Consider the following 21,043-nt stretch of genomic DNA (forward strand, 5'->3'; position numbering starts at 1 on the left):
GCTATTTTGCTCTCGATTTAGATACAGTTAAATGCAGAGACACATTTTCCAGCTATCATCTAGATGAGGATAGGATTAGCATCCTTAGAAGAAAATTGGAAGACTTGACAAAGACATAAACTTGAATAAAATAGTATTCCACTTCAAACAGGGAGATGAGTTCAGGCTTAACTAGATGCAGAACAAAGAAAAAGTTTAGGCACAAATATAGGAAAAGCAAAGATCCATGTATCTATTCCATAGCTCATAACCCATAGCAAAAAAATCTGAAACAGATGTAAGGGAGACACAGCTTCAACCAAAATGTTGTCGCTTAGAAGACGCAATTTAACTTTCTGATATCTTCTTAAAAATAAAATGAGTTCCAAGTATAAATCTATGGAATTAAATGAGCTAATTTGAAGTAATAATTATAATGATAAGGAGGATTAGGAAGTTTGATAGATACTATATGTGAGACACTGCTGTTTTACTTTTATTTTCTTAGTAGACCCTCACTGCAAACCTATAAAGTAAGTTATATTACTACCGTGTTTCCCCCAAAATTAGACCTAGCTGGACAATCAGCTCGAATGCATCTTTTGGAGTAAAAATTAATGTAAGACCCAGTCTTACTGTACTATAATATAAGACCTGTTTTTTATAATATAATGTAATATAATATAATATAATATAAATAACAATATATAATATAATACAATATAATATAATATAATATAAATAACAATATATAATATAATATAATATATATAACATAACATATATAACATAATATATAATATAATATATATAACATAATATATATAACATAATATATAATATAATATAATAATATAATATAATATAATATAAATCGGATCTCATATTAATATTTGCTCCAAAACACGCATTAGAGTGATTGTCCTACTAGATCTTATTTTCGGGGAAACGGGGAATATGATATTAAGGTTAGAGAAGTTAAATAATGTTACAAAGGCGTATAGCCAATAAATGTCATAACCAGGATTGTGAATCAGACGTTCTAGTTCCTCAGCCTGTGCTCTTAACCATTATGCCATGGAGTTAAGGCTATTAATTGTAAGCCAGTTTGATGTTGGGAAAAAGTTATCTCCACTCTAAGTGATATTGGTTTTAGAATATGGGCTTTTCTTTTAAATGTATGTAACTGAAACAATAACTATTGCAGTTATTTTTTATTTAATGACAAAACTATGCATGTGTGATAATGCCAATTTTTATATTTTCTATAGCATGAAGTCAATCATTCATTTTTTTTTTTTTTACTTTTTATTTATTTTAAGTTTGTTTTTTTTAGGACTCATCAGCTTCAAGTCAAGTAGTTGTTTCAATCTAGTTGTGGAGGGCACAGCTCCCAGTGGCCCACGTGGGGATTGAACCTGCAACCGTGGTGTTACGAGCACCATGCTCTAACCAGTTGAGCTAACTGGTGGCCCCAAATTATTATTTAAGCAATCAATATTTACATCTCTAGGCAGTGTTCTAAGTGCTGAAAATAGAGAAGTGAACAGCACAGACAAGATTCCTACTGTCATAGAATTTGTATTTTAATGGAAAGAGACAATAAGAAAAGAAATAAATAAACAAGAAATTATGAGATAGTAATAAGTATTATGTGAAGAATTAAAATAGGGTGATGTGAGAGAGAATGGCTGGTAGTGATACAGTTTGGACCACCAGGGTATTTGTTTGGGTTCCCAAATTTATGTATTTAGCCCCAAATTTTTCTCTGAGGAACAAACTCATATACTGATCTTTCTGTTTGACATTGCCAATCATAACTAATTCAGGGATGCTTGTCTCCCTGCCACAAACACTTGTAATGACAGAATAAATAAATGTTTTAAAACAACATCAGAGTACATATATCTGAATGGCACAAGCTCCATGAGCTGTTGAATAGATGTGCTAAATCCCTTAAAGTTACTTTACGGAAAAAAAAAAATCACTGACAGAATAGACAATACATAATAAGTGTTCAGTAAATATTTATTGAGTAAATAAAGGACTTAGTAATGATCTGCCCCAAGAAACACATATATGATTACCAACTAATCGTTACTCTGTCAGATTGTCTTCCTCTGATAGCTAGGGAGATGAAAGTTCTAAGATATGCATATTTAGAAATATACCACAGAACCTGGTAAGTAAATATGTTAAATAACCAGAAAAGGAAACATATTGTTAGGCTTCTGTTTCCCGACATAAATGAGTAATTGGAACCCTCTCGATAAGAATAACTATAAAATTGGGCAAATATACAAGTCAACTATTTTTAGGCATTAAACAGCAAGCAGCAGAAGACTGTGATTACAATTGTGAGGTGACCAATGACCTTGGTCGTCTACCCAAGGCTTTTCTGAGCAGAGCTAGAAAAGTGAGAACAAGTATAGCATCAGATCTTTCTGAACTAAGGACTCAGAAATCTGAGTTCCAGGCTGCTGAAGTGACTGGAAATTTCAGGGCAGGATATGGAGAAAGGACATGTGCTCTGTGGGGAGTGATGGAGTCCAGTAGTCTGGTGGGTATACACCAAGTGCCCTTGGCCTAGGGCTGGGCTGCCCATGTGCAGAATGAGACTCTGTGAAGTCTAGCAGAGATCCTGGGCTGCAAGGCTGGCTGAGATGTGATTGTATAGGTAGTACAATGCTGGGAGATGTGAGAGTTCCAGATTTTCAAGAGTGAAAAACATTTGCTAAGCATAGTGGGCAACATAGATTAGGAGTAAGAACCACACTGGCAAAGCCAAGTTCAAATCTGAACCAGACAAGCCCCAATCCAAACGAAACCAAATCTGAAAAGATCAAAAGGACTTGCCAGCAATTTGACGTTTGACAGAAAAACAAAGTTTATAAAGGAGTCATAATCCAGACTCTCTACAATGTCCCAGTCACAAAATCCACTATCCAATTAAAACTTACTCCACAAGCAAAGTAGTAGAATAGATAGACCTATTATCAAGAAAAAAGCATTCCATAGAAATATATCTTGAGAGGACCCAGATATTAGAATTAGTAGACAAAGACTTTGAGAAACTAATACACATATGTTCAAAAACTTAAAGGAAAGATTGTATTGAAGGGAGTATGAGGAGAAAAACAGACATTATAAGAATATGGAAATTCAAGAATATAAAAAAATCTGCAACAAAAAATTCACTCAGTGGGCATAATAATTGTAGATTACAAAAAAAGGCTAAGTGATCTTGAAAACAGATCAATAGAAATTATTGGATCTGAGTAGGAAAAACGAGGTTATTGATCTTAAAGACAGATCAGTAGAAATTTATTAGACCTGAAGAACAGAGGGAAAGAAGATTGAGGGGGTATTAAAAAGTGTAAAGAGACTAAGTGAGTGGTGAAATAATATCCAGGTATCTATGTATTAATGATATCACACAGAGAGAAGAAAGGGAATGATCTGACAGAAAACAGATTTGAAGAAATAATGGCCCAAAATTTCTCAAATTTGTTGAAAAAGAAGCCATCAGCTTTCAGATCTGAGAAGTTCAGCAAACCCCAAGCAGAGTAAACACAAGATCAAATACAGCAAAAATACATTATACTCAAATTGCTGAACACAAAACAGGAAATTCTTAAAGCAGCCAGAGGGGAAAAAAACCACAAAATGTACATGTGAATAAAGGTAACAAATAAGTGTTGAAATCTCATCAGAGACAACGAAGCCCGTAAAACAATGAAACAGTGTCTTTGCTGAAAATAATTGTGAGATTTCTATATCCAGCAAAAATACCCTCAACACTGAGCAGGACAAGCTGACATCTTCAGAGAAATGAAAGCTGAGAGAATTCATTACCAAACAGTTAAAAAGAGTGTAAACTGTGAAGGTGAAATGTTTGAGTCATGTGATCTTGGACAGTTTATTTAACTTCTCTGTGAACCTGTTTCCTTCCCTAGAAAAGTGGAATAATAAAACCTGTAAAAATTTTAAATGAGAAAATCCATGTACTGCACTTAGAACCATGCCAGGCATATACAATGATCTCAATAAATCTGATCTAAAATATAAAGTATGGCCCTTGTTTTAGAATAACTTCTCCTCTCACAAGTAGTGTTGTGAGGAATAAAATGCTCCCACACTTATACCTTATACCTTAGAAATTAAGTAAGTGCCGTCAGGCCCCAGTTCTCAACTTTCTCCCAGAATAACATCTAAATTTCCTTTGGGAAGGCCTGTGGAGCTCAGTTCCAGAGAGCTTTATCCGGTTGGAATCAAAACCTAGAGGAAAGACCAGCTTCCCTTCTCATATTTATGGCTTTTCAGATCTATTTGGTGCCAGCTGGCCTAATATCATTCTTCACAAATAAACGTGGCCTCCTAACTGAAACGCAGCTAAGCCCATTGGGCAACGTTTCCCTGACCAGAGCAAAGCCTCAGCCAAGAGGACCTTTTGATGAATCCATTAAGCACAGAGACAGAAGTGTTCTTGACACGAGATACAAGCAAACTACATATGAGACCGAGCCCTAGTTTTGGATTCACTTCTAAATGTCCTCTCAAGAGTTCTCGTCAGGTTGTATGCCACCTGGTCCCTCATCAAGGTGAAGCCAGAGACTTAAAGCCCATCCCTGCACACTGCCTACGGTCCCTCTTGCTTGGGTTGTAATGCTGACATTTTTTTCCCCTCCACATTCAGTGATTCTTTGTGTCAGACTTAATGGAATTTAAACCATATAACTCTTCTTGTAAACTTTGAATGATGTGTAATATTAAAACACAAGTTCATTGCATTTTTTAACGTGTACTTGAAACCATACAGAGATGCTTTGGGGTTAAACAGAAGATGAGCAAAGTGAAAAGGGAAGAGCCCACTCCATGTACACGGCTGTAGGTTTTCTCATTTTTACTGTCCAGAGGGGTAAAACATCTGAAATATACAAGGATAGGGAACTAAAAAATAATAATAATAGTAGTGATTAGGAGTAGAGTTTTTAAGTTGCAAAACAAAGATTTAGAGAAAAAGTAATGAGGTAACAAATATGATACTTAACATACCATTAAAATAAAAAATGAAAAAGACAAAATAGATAAGATTTTGAATGATTACAGTGGGCTAGAAGTCGATAAAGACATAAATGTAGAAAGCTGAGATTAAAAAGTTAAAATCTGTAAGATAAAATGTAAAAGGGGCTCATTAATAATTGATAAAAAAATTCAACTTAAAATGGATTAAAGATTTGAAGGTAAGACCTCAAATTGTTAAACTCCTGGGAGAAAGCATAGGGTGTACGCTCCTTGACATTGGTCTTAGCAATGAGTTTTTTGATTTGACACTAAAAGCAAAGACAAGAAAAGCAAAAGTAAACAAGTGGGGCTATATCAAACTGAAAAGCTTCTACTCAGCAAAAGAAACCACCAACAAAATCAAAAGGCAACCTATGAAGTGGGAGAAAATATGTACAAACCATGTATTCAGTAAGGGGTTAATATCCAAAATATACAAGCCAACCTGCCTTACTGATCTTTCCCAGTCAGCTCTCTCTCTCTCTCTTTTTTTTTTTTTTTTATCCTTTTCCCCTAAGACAATTTTACCTACCCACAAAAGTGAGTCAAGGAGCACCAATATCAAACTTCCAGAAGGATTTCCTAGTGAGGTTAGAGATCTACAGTAGCAGGTATGCGAGAATCTCCAGTATCACTCTTCTAAGCATTTTTACTTAAAATAATATTGTGTAAGCTTGGGGAAAGTATTCAAACTCAGCTTATGGGCTGTTGTAAGTAAAAATGTAGACTCAGTCTTAAGCTTAGAAAAATGACCAGGAAGAAATAAATCACCAATAGAAAAAATAAAACACCACCGAAGAAATAATTCTTAATATTCTATGGCCAAAGACAATAGCAAGCAATTCGCCAGAGTGCATGCAGCTCTGTAATGTGCATGACATTTTCTGTAAGGTAAGCATTTAGTGCCACAGTGCTATGCCATCCTGTGGTCACCTTCAGCTCCAATCATGCATAGCTGTGTTTTTCAAGGGTACTTAATATTACTTGCATCAGAACAGGCTAAAGTGCTTGTGAAAAATCCACATTCCTAGGTTATTTCTAGGTTTCAATCCAGCTGTAATGAACCAGAATTTCCAGGCATGGTACTCAAGAGTCTGCTTCAGTAAAAAAAAAAAACCCTCCCCCCACTCCTGCCCCCCCCTCCAGTAACTGTTGAATGCTCTGAAAATTGAAAAGTCACTGTTGTAAGGTTAAACTGGACCACAAAAACTGTGATTGTGTTCCACAGACTCAGAAACCAGTGACTTTGTCACATTCTGAAAAGCTCTAATGCTACATGACGACATTTTCCAACAGGTGATGTGACTCAGCCACATTGGAACTTTTATGTTTGTTCTTAAGAATTACATGCTAGAGTAGAAAAAAATTATTCTCAGGAGTAATGCTCTTCTTTCAAGGAGTCCTAACATGGACTCCTCGTATGTGACCATGAATGGGGTGAACATTAGCAGCCCTCAGGTTAAAGCCTAATAAAAGAGGAACCTAGGCATGTGGGAAACTGTTGAAATGTCAAACCCGGTGATTTAACGCAAACCTGCTAGTTGAGCTTGCAGCTACAGGAATGGGTGGATTGATTGGAGGTGATGCACCGCAGGGCAACAGTGGAGGTACAGGGAGGAGGAATTGGTGGGGATTGGAGGTGTCTGTCAACTGGAATGTTGCATAGAGCACAGGGCCTTGATCTTCTGAAATGCAGTGTGAGAAAATGACTTATCACACTCTAAATGGTCAAGAACAAGCAGAAATCATGCAATGACAACCAAGGGCTGGAGATCACTTGTTTGGACCCAAATGCTTGGATTTCTTCTTGATTTCTGTCTTTCATTCCCACAACCAGTTCCTCAGGAAATTGTTCTGGTTCCTCCTCCAGTATCTTCTTCACCTCCACTCTCGACCCCTGGTCTGATGACCTCTTGTCTTTGTTACTGGAATAGCTTCCTCACAGGTAACCCCATTTTTCATGTACCCCCATGATTAATTCTCCACACAGCAGCAAAGCAGTCATTTGAAATCTCACGTCAGGCTTTGTCCCTCTTTCCGCACATAGCCGTGCACCTATGCATGCTGCAGTTCACTCCAAGCCAGTCTCCCATTCCTCCACTTGTGTCCTGACCCTGACTCCAACTCCTCTGCCGTTTACTCCTTGCAGCATAGTCTGCGGGGCCTCCTTTGCAGTTCTTGGAATACATCTTCTGCCTGGAATGCATTTCCACCAGACGTGCGCTTGGCTAACACCATCCCTTCCTTCCAGCCTTGTCCCAAATGTCTCATCCTTGAAGAGGCTGGATGTGGTCACCCTGTTTGAAATTGCAACCCATGTCTCCCACACATACTCCAGACCCTTCCTCTACTTTTCTTTTTTTTTTTCTTATAGCTTGTTTTGCCTTATACCATAGTGTCCCACTTAGTGTTTATACAGCTTATTGATTTTCTATTTTCTCACTCAGTGAGAATGTCAGCTTCAAGAAAGCAGGCACCTTCATCTGTTTTGTTCTCTACTAAATCCTAAGTACCATGTATGTATCAGTGTGTATGTGGTACATAGTAGGTGCTTAGTAAACATTTGTGGAGTGAACTAATTAAGTAAATCGTCACAAGATAGATCTGATCCTTACAAAGTGTAAGGGGGAAATTTAGGAATAATAACAAAGGATTTGACAGGCAATTAACTAGAATGAGAAATCCAAGATAGGTAAAAATAACTTGCTGAGCCAGAAAATATGAGTGGGCCTGGCACCAAGAAACTCATTATGACAACAGTGTTTTTGCAGATGATAAGTAGTTTGAGGTTATAGTTCAGTTACCCACAAATCATGCTTTTGGCCTTTGCCTCAGAATTCCAGGTCATATTTTATTTTTGAACTCTAAGACATTAGAAGGAAAAGCTAAAAAAACTTCTTCAAGACTTTTGGCAAGTTCACCCACTGTTGATGCAATGATCAGGAACTGGGACTCTACATTTAGAATTCTATAAATGGAGATTTTGAGAAAAGAATGGAAAATTTCAGGAAAAAAAACAACAACAGAAAACCTCACACTGGATACATTTACCTCTGTTTGCTTCTAAATTAGCGATGGTCAGACAATAATGGTGACAGTCACCTGCTACGGAGAAACTTGAGTGAGTGCAGCTTTAGCATAGATCTGTTTTCCCCGAAGAAGAGCAGGGAAAAGTTGATAAAAGGTGCCAGTGAATATGGTCACACTCCAGACTACACTTAAGTAATTCTTCACAAAGGATTTCTTTCTTCAATATTCCATCAAGCTTGGCATTAGGGACTGAATCCTATCCCCCCCACCCCACCACATCCATATATTGAAGCCCTAACCTTCAATGTGACTTGATTTGGAGACAGGACCTTTAAAGAGGTAATTGAGGTTCAGTGAGGTCATCAGGGTGGGTCCCTAAACCAATGTGGCTTTTTTTTTTTTTAATAAGAAGAGAAAGGGATCCTAGGGATGTGCAAAGACAGAGAAAAGGCCATGTAAGGACACAGTGAGAAGGCAGCCAGAAAGACCCCAGAGAAACCAACCCTGCTGGCACCTTGATTTTTTGACTTCCAGCCTCCAGAACTGTGAGAGAATATATTTTTGTTGCTCAAGCCACATCGTCCATGGTATTTAGTTATGGCAGCCCTAGCAAACTAAATATACTTGGTCATCAGAATATATTTGGAGTAAAGGTCTGCATCGTTACATTGTGGAAAAAATACAGGTTCCAAATGATTATTTTAATTTAGAATATCTGTTCATACTATTTGTCTGGTTAGGTGCATTATAAATGGGAATTTGAGTTAATAATGGTGTGTTGCTGGAAGATTTCAGTGTGAGTTTTACATAGACTGTTCTACAATATGTCCTGTTGTGTTTTTTTTAAAGGGGGGGAAAAACAACTCCATATTTGCAGTGTTCCAACAGATGGTACACCCCTGTAGTAGGAGAGTAATGTCCTCATCAAGCTGTTGATAGTTTGTGAAGTTTAAATCATAGAAGTGATTGGCATTACTACAGAGATGTGTATTTTGAAATCCCACTTATTTTTAACTGTTCTTGTCTTATATGAATCAGGGTCAGTGAGAGAAATTACCTGCCATTTTTATTCCTATAAATACTTCAAAGGATACCACAGTTCTATTTTATTTGAGTCAAGCTGTGGGGATATTTGTTTTCAAGGCAATACGGCATGGTGAGCAGAGGCAGGTGGCCCTCTCTCTATAATTTCCGACCATGACCAATGGAATTTACAAATAGGGAAGCCTACATCAGTTCTGGAAAGAAGGAGAGAACCCATCCACAGGCTAGGCTTTTAGAAAGGTTTCTATTTGTAAAGACGATATGGATAAAAGAATGAAAGAAAGAAGGGACCAAGGCAAAAGAACAACCCCTGTGAGAAAGAGTAGACTTTCTATGAGAAGTAGGAAGGGATCCCAACAGGACTCTCCCTGGCACCCAATCTCAGCAGAGTGAAGGCTGAAGACAAGGCCCATCACCAGGACTCTCCTGACTCCACTGACAGGCAGTGTTCAGACCGCACCCCAGATACAAGGTGAGCTGAGTCCTTTAAAGAGGGGAGATGGCTTTCTTGGAAGTTTATATCGCTTACATAGCTGATCATGTGCTTGTTCCTTCCACCATCAGTGTCCTCAGCACCCACAATTGGGAAGTTAAAACTAGAACCTACAGTGGAGGAGAAAAGAAAGAGCAATATTCTACTCTAGGTTTAATCTGGACCTAAATGTCCTGTGTTGGAATACTTGGGAAGAACCTCATTCACATTTATGAAATGTATCCGGTATAACTTCCACTTGACTATAAACCAAAACAGAGCATGCATAGGCCTTCTGTAACCCCCCCCAAACATGAACAAACAGAAAAATCAAGAAGCCTATGTTAAAAAAGTACTATAACTCCAAACACAGAGACCACTCAAATAGCTTAGCTCTGAAATAGTGTAACACAAGTAAAAAAGATTAAAAAATGGTCTGGGACCTCAGTCAAGTGTTGCAATTTGTGACTGCAACACAATTCAAGAGGTTATCCAAGCAGCAAGCACAAGTAAGCTGTGATCAGGCAGATGGCCTGGGGATGACAGTCGTGGCTATCCTCTCATGAACTACACGAAAGCAGTGATGAGTCTGTTGGATACAGAAGACATTAATTATGATGTAGAAAATGAATGCAAAAACTGTGCATGAATGCTTCCTAAACAAAGTCTATAATGTCTTGAGTTAAAAGAAGAAAAGATTCATCAAAAACAATAACTCCGTAATGAGTTAATCATAGCCAGAAAGGAGTGGCAGTGAATTCTGAAGCACATTCAATCCCAAGAGGTAATTCCCAATCATTGCTTTGAATATGGTTACAAAATTGATTAAAGAATAAGTGTGTTTTCTTCAAAACAATACCCTATATTATTAAAAAGAACACAATGGGTTTCGTGTCCCCATTAAATATAACAGCCTGAGGAAGACAAGAGAGAAATTTCTGTGAATAAATTTGGGTACAAGAACATCTTCAAAAAGCCTCAAGCAATTATTGATACATGTAGAATTTAATTAACTTTCAGAATAAAGGCTTTCTCTATTTTCTTGACATAAATTTTTGGGAGTGGATTTATTGTGCCTCTAGCTGACATTAAGTGGGTGTTGTGTAAACCATCAAATAGAACCTTCTTGGAATTAAAACTGCTTCAGCTAAATATACCTTGAATGTTATCACACACTTATAATAATTAAGGGAAAATAGAAAATCACCACAGTACCATTGATCCCGTAGCACTCTTTGTCATAAAGGTGTTATGTCACACAATAGCAGGACTTTGCACAGAATAAATATTTAATATTTATTTCAACCTACCTAACAACAGAATAACGGAAGCCATTTGTGACCGATTTTATTTTAGGTCTTCAGAATCTCTTTTGTTATAATGTACTTAATAATAACGTTTGGTCAGTTCCTGTGTAAAAGGTAGAATTTAAATCCAAGAGAATTTTGTTGTAACTGTGAGTTAGAAATCAAATAAGCTTGTTAAAGATATACTATTTCAAGAAAAGTGTAGACTTTCAGGTAAGACAGTGGAAAATAAACACAATATCAGGAGGTTTTGAGTGGCTAGAACGCTCAGCTGTTTTGCTAAATGGATGAATGAATTATTAAACTTATTGCATTTTCCTCAACCTTTGAACCCTAATATGTTTTTTTGCATGAGTACAGAAAGGGTGTATCATTTTACAAATAGGTCTGCAGTAGGCTGCGTGTGAAATCTCTGATTTAAACTATTTTGAAAATCCAAATATATATTGTCATGATAAAAAGACTTAAAAAAATACACATGTGGAATATTTTTAGGCACTAGAACAAGAATTAGTTTCAAAATCATTACAAAAAATGGATGACAATCTAAACTGTTTCTTATTAAAATAATGAGGATTCATTTTCCAGATGAATGTCACTTCCAGTTCCCGCTGTCACCTCCCCAACACACACACAACAATAACCAAGCACTGATTTACAATTTATTATGTGTTCTAGTCAAGCTACCCTTTGTCTAACTGTGTTTCCCTGAAAATAAGACCTAACCGGACAATCAGCTTTAATGCATCTTTTGGGGCAAAAATTAATATAAGACCCGGTATATAATATAATATAATATAATATAATATAATATAATTAATATAATTAATATAATTAATATAATTAATTATATTAATATAATATATAATATAAAATACCGGGTTTTATATTAATTTTTGCCCCAAAAGATGCATTAGAGCTGATTGTCCGGTTAGGTCTTATTTTCGGGGAGATACGGTATAGACCTCAGGGAGTTGAGGTAAGACATGAGGGAAGAACATGGCTTCTACTAATTGTCATATCATAGTACAGTTGAGTGGATAACAGCATGGTCTCTTAAGTCAAATCCCAACTGCCACTAATTAGCTGTGTGACCTTGGGCAAGTTACTCTCTGTGCTTCAGATTCCTCATCTTTAAATTTGGGATTACAGTTGTACCTACTTCATAAGATTGCTGTGAGGATTAAAAGGCTTTATTTAATAAATTCAATATAAATATTTACCATTGTTATTATCAGTACAAGTGCAGAACCTCCCACTTTAATAGTAATTGAATTGGACATCCAGTTCTTGATATCTGGCAGAATGAATGTTTAGTTTCCATTCCCAATTAGAATACAAAAGTCCGAATAATTTTCATTGATAGGCCAGCAGGGTTGATGTGGAATTCTCTTGATAGCCTATTGTTTTATTATGTTAATATGACATACACTATATTAGGAACCCCTATTAATTATATTTTAATTCATTTTATACCAAATGTATTTGCATGTGTATGTGTATCTGTGTATATACTATTGAAACCCCCTCACATATCCTTCCAAAATCAATGGAGTAATAGTTTGAGGAATATCTAAGATTATGGAGGCAAACTGCCTGGATGTGAATGCAAAATCTACGATTTCCTAGCTATATGACTTTGGGAAACTTACTTAACCTCTCTATACATAGTTTTTCCTTTTGGGGATAATTATCCCTCCCCCGGCAATGGGGATAATTGAATACCTACCCCATGGGGTTTTGTGAGAATTAAATGACTTAATATGTGTTAAGCACTTAGAATGCCATAACATTATCTGGCACATAGTAAATACCAATAAGCATTTGTTGATAAATGAATCACATCTCACTCCATCCACAAGTGGATTCCCTATTTTAAATTTTGTGTTTAACATCTCGTGTTTTTCTTTGTATATGTGACTTGCCCTTGTTCTTCAGCCAGAGTGTACATCTGTGGTTGGACAAGTTGGGTTTATTTCTCATTGCAGGAAGCGGGGACGTACAGCATGGACATGTGTGGGCATCTCAGTCACAGTGTCACAAAGGACTTACAGGACTTGGACTTCCGTTGTGACTTTTTAAGGAGGGTTCTAATAAGTGTGCTTTGGCCTGGATTGAATGCTGTAAGAAAGCAAGGATAACTGTGTGGCCAGGTATCATAATATACCTTATTTGGAAGGAGGAAAGACTAGCAGGAGACTAAAGCTATAATTGGTGAAGAAACAGAGCTCATATTAGCGGGCAGACGGAATTATTTGATAATTTTGATGGTTCTCACAGTTACCCTGTTTTTACTTCGACAAATCATGAAGTGGTCTTATTTTCTGTCTCACTCCATCATAGTACAGAATGACTTTGCTTGATTTCATGCTTTATGAAATTGTTGATGTCTAACAGGACAATACCATGGCACAGCTCTGAGTGCCAGGCCAGCTGCTATTATAAAAACACCAAGGCCAACTGAAAGTATCAGGCCAGCTTCTAGACAATGGCGGCTGCTCTCCTCTTTCCCAGTCTTAAGTATTTATTCCAAAACATGATAATAGTGCTTGTTTTTTCTAAAGTTTATATGAATGGTATACTTTCGTATTCTTTTCTGATTTTCTACCCTCTTTGATATATTTGTGGGTTTCACCCTACTGATGACTGTGCTCTCGTTCATTTATTTCTAACTCTGCTTAAGAGTTCCATAGAATGGACATCCATAATTTTATACCCGTTCCCTTTTTGTTGGACACTTGAGTTATTTCTGGAAATTTGCAATTATAAGCAATATTTCAATGACAATTCTTATAAATATCTCCTGAGGTAAATGTCTGACAGTTTTTTCAGGGTATATACCTGGGAGTGTTCACATCTCCAACCATACTAGATTATTCCAAGTTGTTTTTTTCCAAAATGGTGAGCATAAGTTAGATCTCCACCAGTGGGGTTTAACTGTCCTGGCTGCTTCACATCTTCTTCAGTACTTGGTAGTGTCAAACTTTTAAATTTCTGATAAACTCGTGGATGTAAAATGTCAGTTTGGATTTTATTTTACTTTTTTATTCAGTCCGATCGTTTCTGGCTTTGAGTGGTTAAGTTTAGTATTTTGTATTCATTTCTTCCAAATCTTATTTTCTTTGACCACTTTTCCTGTTTCTTTGTTTCTCCTTCCTTAGAGTTTATTATAGCAGTTTGTTGTTATTACATTGTTTCCCTTGTTTAGAAGTTATACATCGTTATCATATATATACATATGTATATATATGATATGTATGATATGATATATGATATATGTATGATATACATATACATATATACATATATAGAGAGATAGATAGATATAGATAGATAGATGATATAGATATAGATATAGATATAGATATAGAGAGATTACCTTAAAATGTTAAGATCCAGACCCAAATGAATACGATCTCTAATTAGTATATTTACCTTTCTAAGGGCTTTAGACTATTTTATCTCTGATTACCCTTCACCAACTTATGTACTATGCAGTCTTGAATTTTAGTCTTGTCTTGCCATTTATAACTCTGTCAGTTTTCTGTTGCTCACATAACAAATTACCACAAACTTAACACCTTATCTTACAGTTCTGTAAGTGAGAAATCGGACATGGGTCTCGCCTTTTTGTAGGCTCTAGGAAAGGACCTGTCTGCTTGCTCATTCCAATTATTGGCAGAACTCAGTTCCTTGCAGTTAGAGGACGGGATCTCCATTTCTGCACTGGTTGTCGGCGGCAGACTGTTCCCAGCTTCTAGAGGCCATCCACATTCCTTGGCTTTTTTTCATCCTCTTCCTCCAAAGCCTCCAATGGCAAATCAAGTACCTTTCGTGCTTGGAAAATCTCCTGCTTCTTCTGTCTCATCTTCCTGACCTGTCTGGGAAATGTTCTCTGCTTTTAAGGGCTCATGTGATTAGACTGCGCCCACCTGGATAATCCATACTACTTTCCCATTTTTGGTTTGAACCCTGAATCATATCTGCAAAGTCGTTTTTGCCATTCAGATAACATCTTCACAAATTCCGAAGATTAAGGCATGGAATCTTTGGGGGGCTGAGAGCAAGCATTATTCTGCCTACCACACTCCCCTATTTTAACTATTATAATTATGCTTTTATAGCCAATGTTTTATTTTACTCACCTTTACGATTTTCTTTGATCACCTTACATGTGGCATCTTAGACTCTGTTTCTCTGTTCACTTTCCTTTTTATGAGAAATAAATCCTTGGAAAATTCCCTCATGATGGTCCATTATAGTTAAACTTGCATTTTCTGTCTGAAAACTGTCTTCCTTGGCTCCTGATAATTAAAGAATTCTGGATATGCAATTCTAGGTCTCCCAGCAGGCCGTTAAAACTGAAAGTTCTGTGATCTGTGATCAGTAACGTGCCAGGAAGAAGCCAGCGTTAGGATTCTACTACTATACCAGACCCCTGCTGTGAATTTGGGAAAGACTTTGCGGATTTTCCTTTCTTGTGATTCCATTTATATAATTAAGAGGTTTTATTTAAAAATAACATATAAACTTATGCTTCCAGGAAGATCTAAGAGATGTAATTTTTTCTAATTCTTCTGCTTGAAAAAGAAAAATTTCTGGACATTATGTAGTAAACAAACCATAAAATGACTCTGGAAGTTGGAGAGAAGGCAGGCAAGCTAGATTGTACCAGTATCAATATTTTGGTTGTCTTATTATACTGTAGTTTTTTAAGATCTTATCATTGGGAGAAACTGCATAAAGGATATATAGAATATCTGTGAAGTTACGATTTCATGTAAATCTACAATCATCTCAAAGCATTTCCTTTTTAAACTAATATATTAGCTGTTCTTGGGGGTTCTAGAGTGGTTGTATTTTCAGAATACCTCATTGACCACATTGCTATAAACAAAAGTCTTAAGTTTGCTTCCTATAATGATTTTATTCCCCATCTGTAATGTTCCGAACATACAAATACAGAAATGTTTTGGACCTACAAAAATGCACTTATTTTTTTTTGGTTTGTTTTGTTAATCCTAGAAAAGTTCAGACTTTTTCTGTGATGTCATGAAGCATGCAAAGTAAGTATAATTGAATATATTTTAAGTCATATGAGAACAATAAAAATCTCACCTTTATTTTTATAGGCTAGACAATATGACTTTTTTAAAAAGCCTAATATGTATTAATATTTCTTTGGAACTTGTTCTTTATGAACAATTTCTTAAAATTATACAAGAATAATGACTAAGCCGTTCTAGAAAATACAAATCTCAATTTTTGAGAATATTGGATCAGCAGTAAATATTATGTTATATAATACAGAACTACAGGAATTGCCAAATTAAACTGGAACTCCAGAGTCTGTCCTTTGCCTCATTCACTGAATCATACTTATTCCAAATAACCCTTGGGCAATCACGAAAATGTAATTGATTCATAGCTTTGAGAAGCGCAGCTACTATCTGTGATTTACATTAATCAATATATACACTATTTACAAGAAAAGCCTATAATGGAAATCATGAAGGAATAGAATAATACATAACCAAACATGTACTCTCTCCTTGTGTTTCTTTGATAATGAAAGAACTTTACTATATAAAGACATCTATAAAATTGAAGTTATTTTTCAAAAACTATTATCTCAGTGTTGACTTGGTTAACTTAGAAGCTGAGAAGGTCTCGAGTATTTTGCTTTAAGCTATACTTTTTCAAGCCTTTATTTATCACATGTCTCTCAATAGCTCAAGAAGATCTTTGTAACTGATCGTTCTATTTGATTCATTTGAAATTCACTGAAAGCTTAAATTAAGCTTGAAATGAAAAGGGCCAGGAATTAGAAACACAATGTTTTAACCTGTTTCCTCAATGAAACCCTGTTTCCCTCCTAAAGTTTTTAACCTTATATATCAAATAAATTTTTTCAAGCTCTTATCGTCTTCACAGATGCATATCCAGTAGACTTCCCTTTATAGTCATCGTGATTTCTGAAACAATATAAACACCTAGGTTTAAAGTAACTTTTAGTCAAGAAGAGAAAAAAATGAAGACTTTTTACGTGATTATATACACGATTCTAATTTGAATGATGTTTGAAAGTTTCCACAAGTGAAGGAATCACTTATGTTTATTTTCCGTTATAATTTTCTACATACTGTAGATTTGTGTTCAAGATTCTCCAGAGAAACAGAACCAATAGGATAGATAGGTGATTGATAGATAGATAAATAGATAGACAGATAGACAGATAGACAGACAGACAGACAGACAGACAGACAGATAGATAGATAGATAGATAATAGATAGATGGATGTTTATATGAGAATTGAATCACATTACTATGGAAGTGGGGCCACTGGTTCCTGCATTCCCAGAATGAGGAACTCTGATGTCAAGTGTAGGAGAAGATGGATGCCCTAGCTCAAGGAAAAAGAGAGAGAATCTTCGCTTCTTCCACCTTTTTGTTCTATTTGGGCTCTCAAAGGATAGGTTGATACCCCACCCACATTGGTGAGGGTGATCTTTTTTAGTCAATCTACAGATTCAAATGCTAATCTCTTCCAGAAACACTGTCACAGACGCAGCCAGAAACAGTGTTTTACCAGCTATCTGGGTGTCCCTTAGGCCAGTCAAGTTAACACATAAAATTAATGGTCAAAAGACTTGTATGCCTGTAAGGATATTAAAAACAATTCATTTTATGTGAAATATGTATTATTGATGTCAAATTATGTTTTATATTCAGGGAAGTGAAGCATTTCTTTCTGTACTTTCTGTCATTAGTATGCAAAGTACTTTCATTGTTGGAAAGCAATAAAATTGATCATTTTGGGCTTTGGCTGCATGTTAGCAGCAATTCTGATAAATTTAAGAATGCTCGTGGTCCTCCGTATTAAGCAAATTAGGGGTGCCCATTCATTGATATTCACTGCAGCATGTATGTTTGGGGTGGGTGGGGAGAAGCAAGAGGAGATGCAGATAGGTACTTCTAAGAGGAAAAAGAAAAAACAAAATCTATAGAATATTTTTCAGAACAGAAAATCAGTGCCAGAAAGAGGAGTTACATAAGAGCCTTTAAGTGGTATTGATTGTGCATGTTTGTGTATGCAGAAAGTTGAGGGGTGCACATGTACCTACAGTTTGCCTTAGAGTGTAAACTACAAGCAGATATATTTAATACTTTTATTTAAAAGTTACGATAATATAGCTTAAAATATTTTAATTTCTCTGTGAGCTTCTATATGTATTTGGAATGTGATAGCCCTTTACATAAAGACAACAAGAATTATCAAACACATTTATTATTTCAGTGCTCTGTGCCACAGGCGTGGGCATTCTAACTTATCAGAGGGAAACAGGAACTAGCTTTTATTAAAGGAAATGTGTGTCTAAGATATTTACTTCTTAAAACTTTTAACAAAAGTAACTATCGCTGAATACTATACAAGATGCTAAAGTTAATTCTCTTTTGCTGTCTCGATAGCTTCAAATGTCTTTCTCACTTAGTCATTTTTAACCAGAACTATGAACACATCTTGACATTAACTGTCCAACGCATGCGCTGTACGAAATAGCCAAACTGCAGGCATCAAAATAGAAAAGAAGAGAAGCAAGGGCAAGCAATGTGTATCCATAGTTCATTGGTCAACTTATGAACAGACATGGACAATTATAAATCAGTCTTTTCAGCAATTCTGAGACTTGGATCATGTATGCACATAATGTATTCAATAAAAGTCTGGAAAGGGTCTGGTGAGTCATGCAGCTGGAGGTAGGGAGAGATACCCCATTTAGTGGCATGAGCTCTTTCTCCAGCATATCCACCAGTTAGTTACCTGTTTGGTAATCAAAACTGGCAAGAGAGACTCCTCCCTCAAAAGCCACTCAGTGGAGATTTTTTCCCCCATATATATAATGCTGTAGTCCCCTTCCTATTGTGTTCAGTTCTCTAAAGTAGATTCCACTTTCTTAGAATCTAACTATAGAATTTTAGAGATAAAATTGACCTTAAGGATTATTTCACTGCCTAGGGAAGTTAGGCTCAGCATTATTAATCATGCAGCTAATTGGTGGTAAAACTGGTGATCAAACAATCCATAAGACTTCTAGTCCTGTACCTTTGACTACACTGTCCTGATTCTCCCCCCTCCCACCCTCCCCCCTACTCCTTCTCCTTTTATTCTCAAGATGTAGCTGAGAAGCATTGCAATAATGTCTTGGTGGCACTTCTTTAAGCATTTTCCTTCTCCATGTATTCAGAAGAATCATATTGTTGACCACAACAATTTGTTTGATGCTTTAGGAATCTCTCTGCTTTTCTGCCAACAGCCTCAAAGCCAGTGGATTTGGAATCTTGCGCTGGTCCTGTCCCTAATACTTCACAGCTGTGCCACATTCCCTGTCCTGTTGAATGTGAGGTTTCGCCTTGGACAGCTTGGGGACCTTGTACTTATGAAAACTGTAATGACCAGCAAGGCAAGAAAGGTACGTTAATAGTCACATGACATGCTTAAAACTCCCATCAGTTGAGTCAAAGCATGAATTATTTAACAATGTTGCTGTGTTGTTTCCTGCAGTTACCCATTTGTGTTTTTTTCCAGAAGGGGTCAAGAGTATTGATTGCAAAAGATAAATAAACCTACTCTGGTGATGGTACCAGAAGATTAACACTAAAGAACAGTATAGACAAGATACTTGTTAATTTAGACGACAGATGGAGACCATCTAAAGCAGTTTAATGCAGTGGTTAAGATGAGCTGTGCTGTCAGACTGACCTGGACTGGAAAACCTACTCAGTCCTATAGTCTTTAGAAAAGTTAATTAACTTATCTAAATCTTTGTCCCCTTATCTGCAAGAGAGGTGTAATAATATCTGCCACCCAAGTTGTCTCTAAAGATTCAATAAGATAATAAACATGAAGTACGTAATTCAATGCCTGACCTATAGTTAATGCCCAGTAAACAGAACTCATCACTTTGAAGGTAAAAACAAAAATAAAACTCTATTGCTTTCATGATGCGAATGATATATCTAAGAGGAGTAGAATAAATGCAATGGTTTACTACATGGTAGGCATGGTGGGGTAATTTTCACATGATCTAGTAACTGAAATCATTTTCATATTTTGTTTCAAAGGACAGCATCCTAGTGATTCTAGTATGTTCACATAGCAATAAACAGACATTAATTTTGTTGTACATTGTCAGGAAGGGCAACACTTAGGTGCTATTAAAGCACAGAGCAGGACTTTGAATACTCCTCATTAGAGCCCAGATGGTTTATATCCCTAATTCAAATTCCCAGGGAGTCTAAAATCAACTAAGGCTCAAAGAGGCAATTTCTCTGAGACTATTCAACTTCTCGGAAGCTCCTTTTCAAAGTTAATTGTGTGATAGTGTTAAAGAATTCAGAGTAATAGCACTTTTGTCTGGTCATGAATATTTCTGAATAGCTTGAGATTTCATTGTTTCTTTGAATATTTTATAACTACAGACTTCCCAAGTCAGGCAAAATCAATCTAGATTTTTCTCTCTCTCCCTCCCTCCCGCCCCCCCCAACTCTAGCCCTCAGGGGAGATGGTAGGTACTTGGCATTTCTTGCCTTATTTTTACTATAGTAAGCTAACACCAAAAGTCCCTCTTTGACCATTCTGTTTATTCATTCATTTATTCATTTAATAAATTATTAATGAGCTCACATTAAGCTGGAGTTTGGGGATACATCAGTGGTTAAAGCTGGTATGACTTTTACCCTGTAACCTCATCCAGCTTTCACTCAGGGTTTCATTCAGGCTTCTTCTGCAATAGTCAACCCATGATGGTAACCATTTCCTTTCCCAATAATTCAGGTTTCAAACTGAGGAAGCGACGCATTACCAGTGAGCCCACGGGGGGCTCTGGGAGCATTGGGAACTGCCCTCACTTACTGGAAGCCATTCCCTGTGAGGAGCCATCCTGCTATGACTGGAAAGCAGTGAGGCTTGCGGACTGTGAACCAGATAATGGAAAAGAGTGTGGTCCAGGCAGTCAAGTTCAAGAGGTTGTCTGCATCGACAGTGACGGTGAGACAGCTGCATCCCTCCTGTTTTTATGAATGAATGTTTAACCCTGGAGATATCCTTTACTCTGTGTTAAAAACTTGTCTTCATTCATCTTAACT

The 21,043-nt window shown here is 36.5% G+C and overlaps 1 protein-coding gene across 1 annotated transcript in view; it reads left to right on the forward strand.

Moving 5' to 3' along the window:
• Positions 1 to 21,043, forward strand: part of THSD7A (thrombospondin type 1 domain containing 7A) — a 623,382-nt gene that overhangs the window by 461,562 nt on the left and 140,777 nt on the right. The window contains exons 7-8 of the mRNA XM_081079273.1: positions 19,213 to 19,368; positions 20,733 to 20,945. Coding sequence (XP_080935399.1) covers positions 19,213 to 19,368; positions 20,733 to 20,945 — 369 coding nt within the window. The remainder of the gene's footprint in view (positions 1 to 19,212; positions 19,369 to 20,732; positions 20,946 to 21,043) is intronic.

The sequence above is a fragment of the Rhinolophus hipposideros genome (assembly GCF_964194185.1).
Source record: "Rhinolophus hipposideros genome assembly, chromosome: 18".
Classification (NCBI taxonomy): domain Eukaryota; kingdom Metazoa; phylum Chordata; class Mammalia; order Chiroptera; family Rhinolophidae; genus Rhinolophus; species Rhinolophus hipposideros.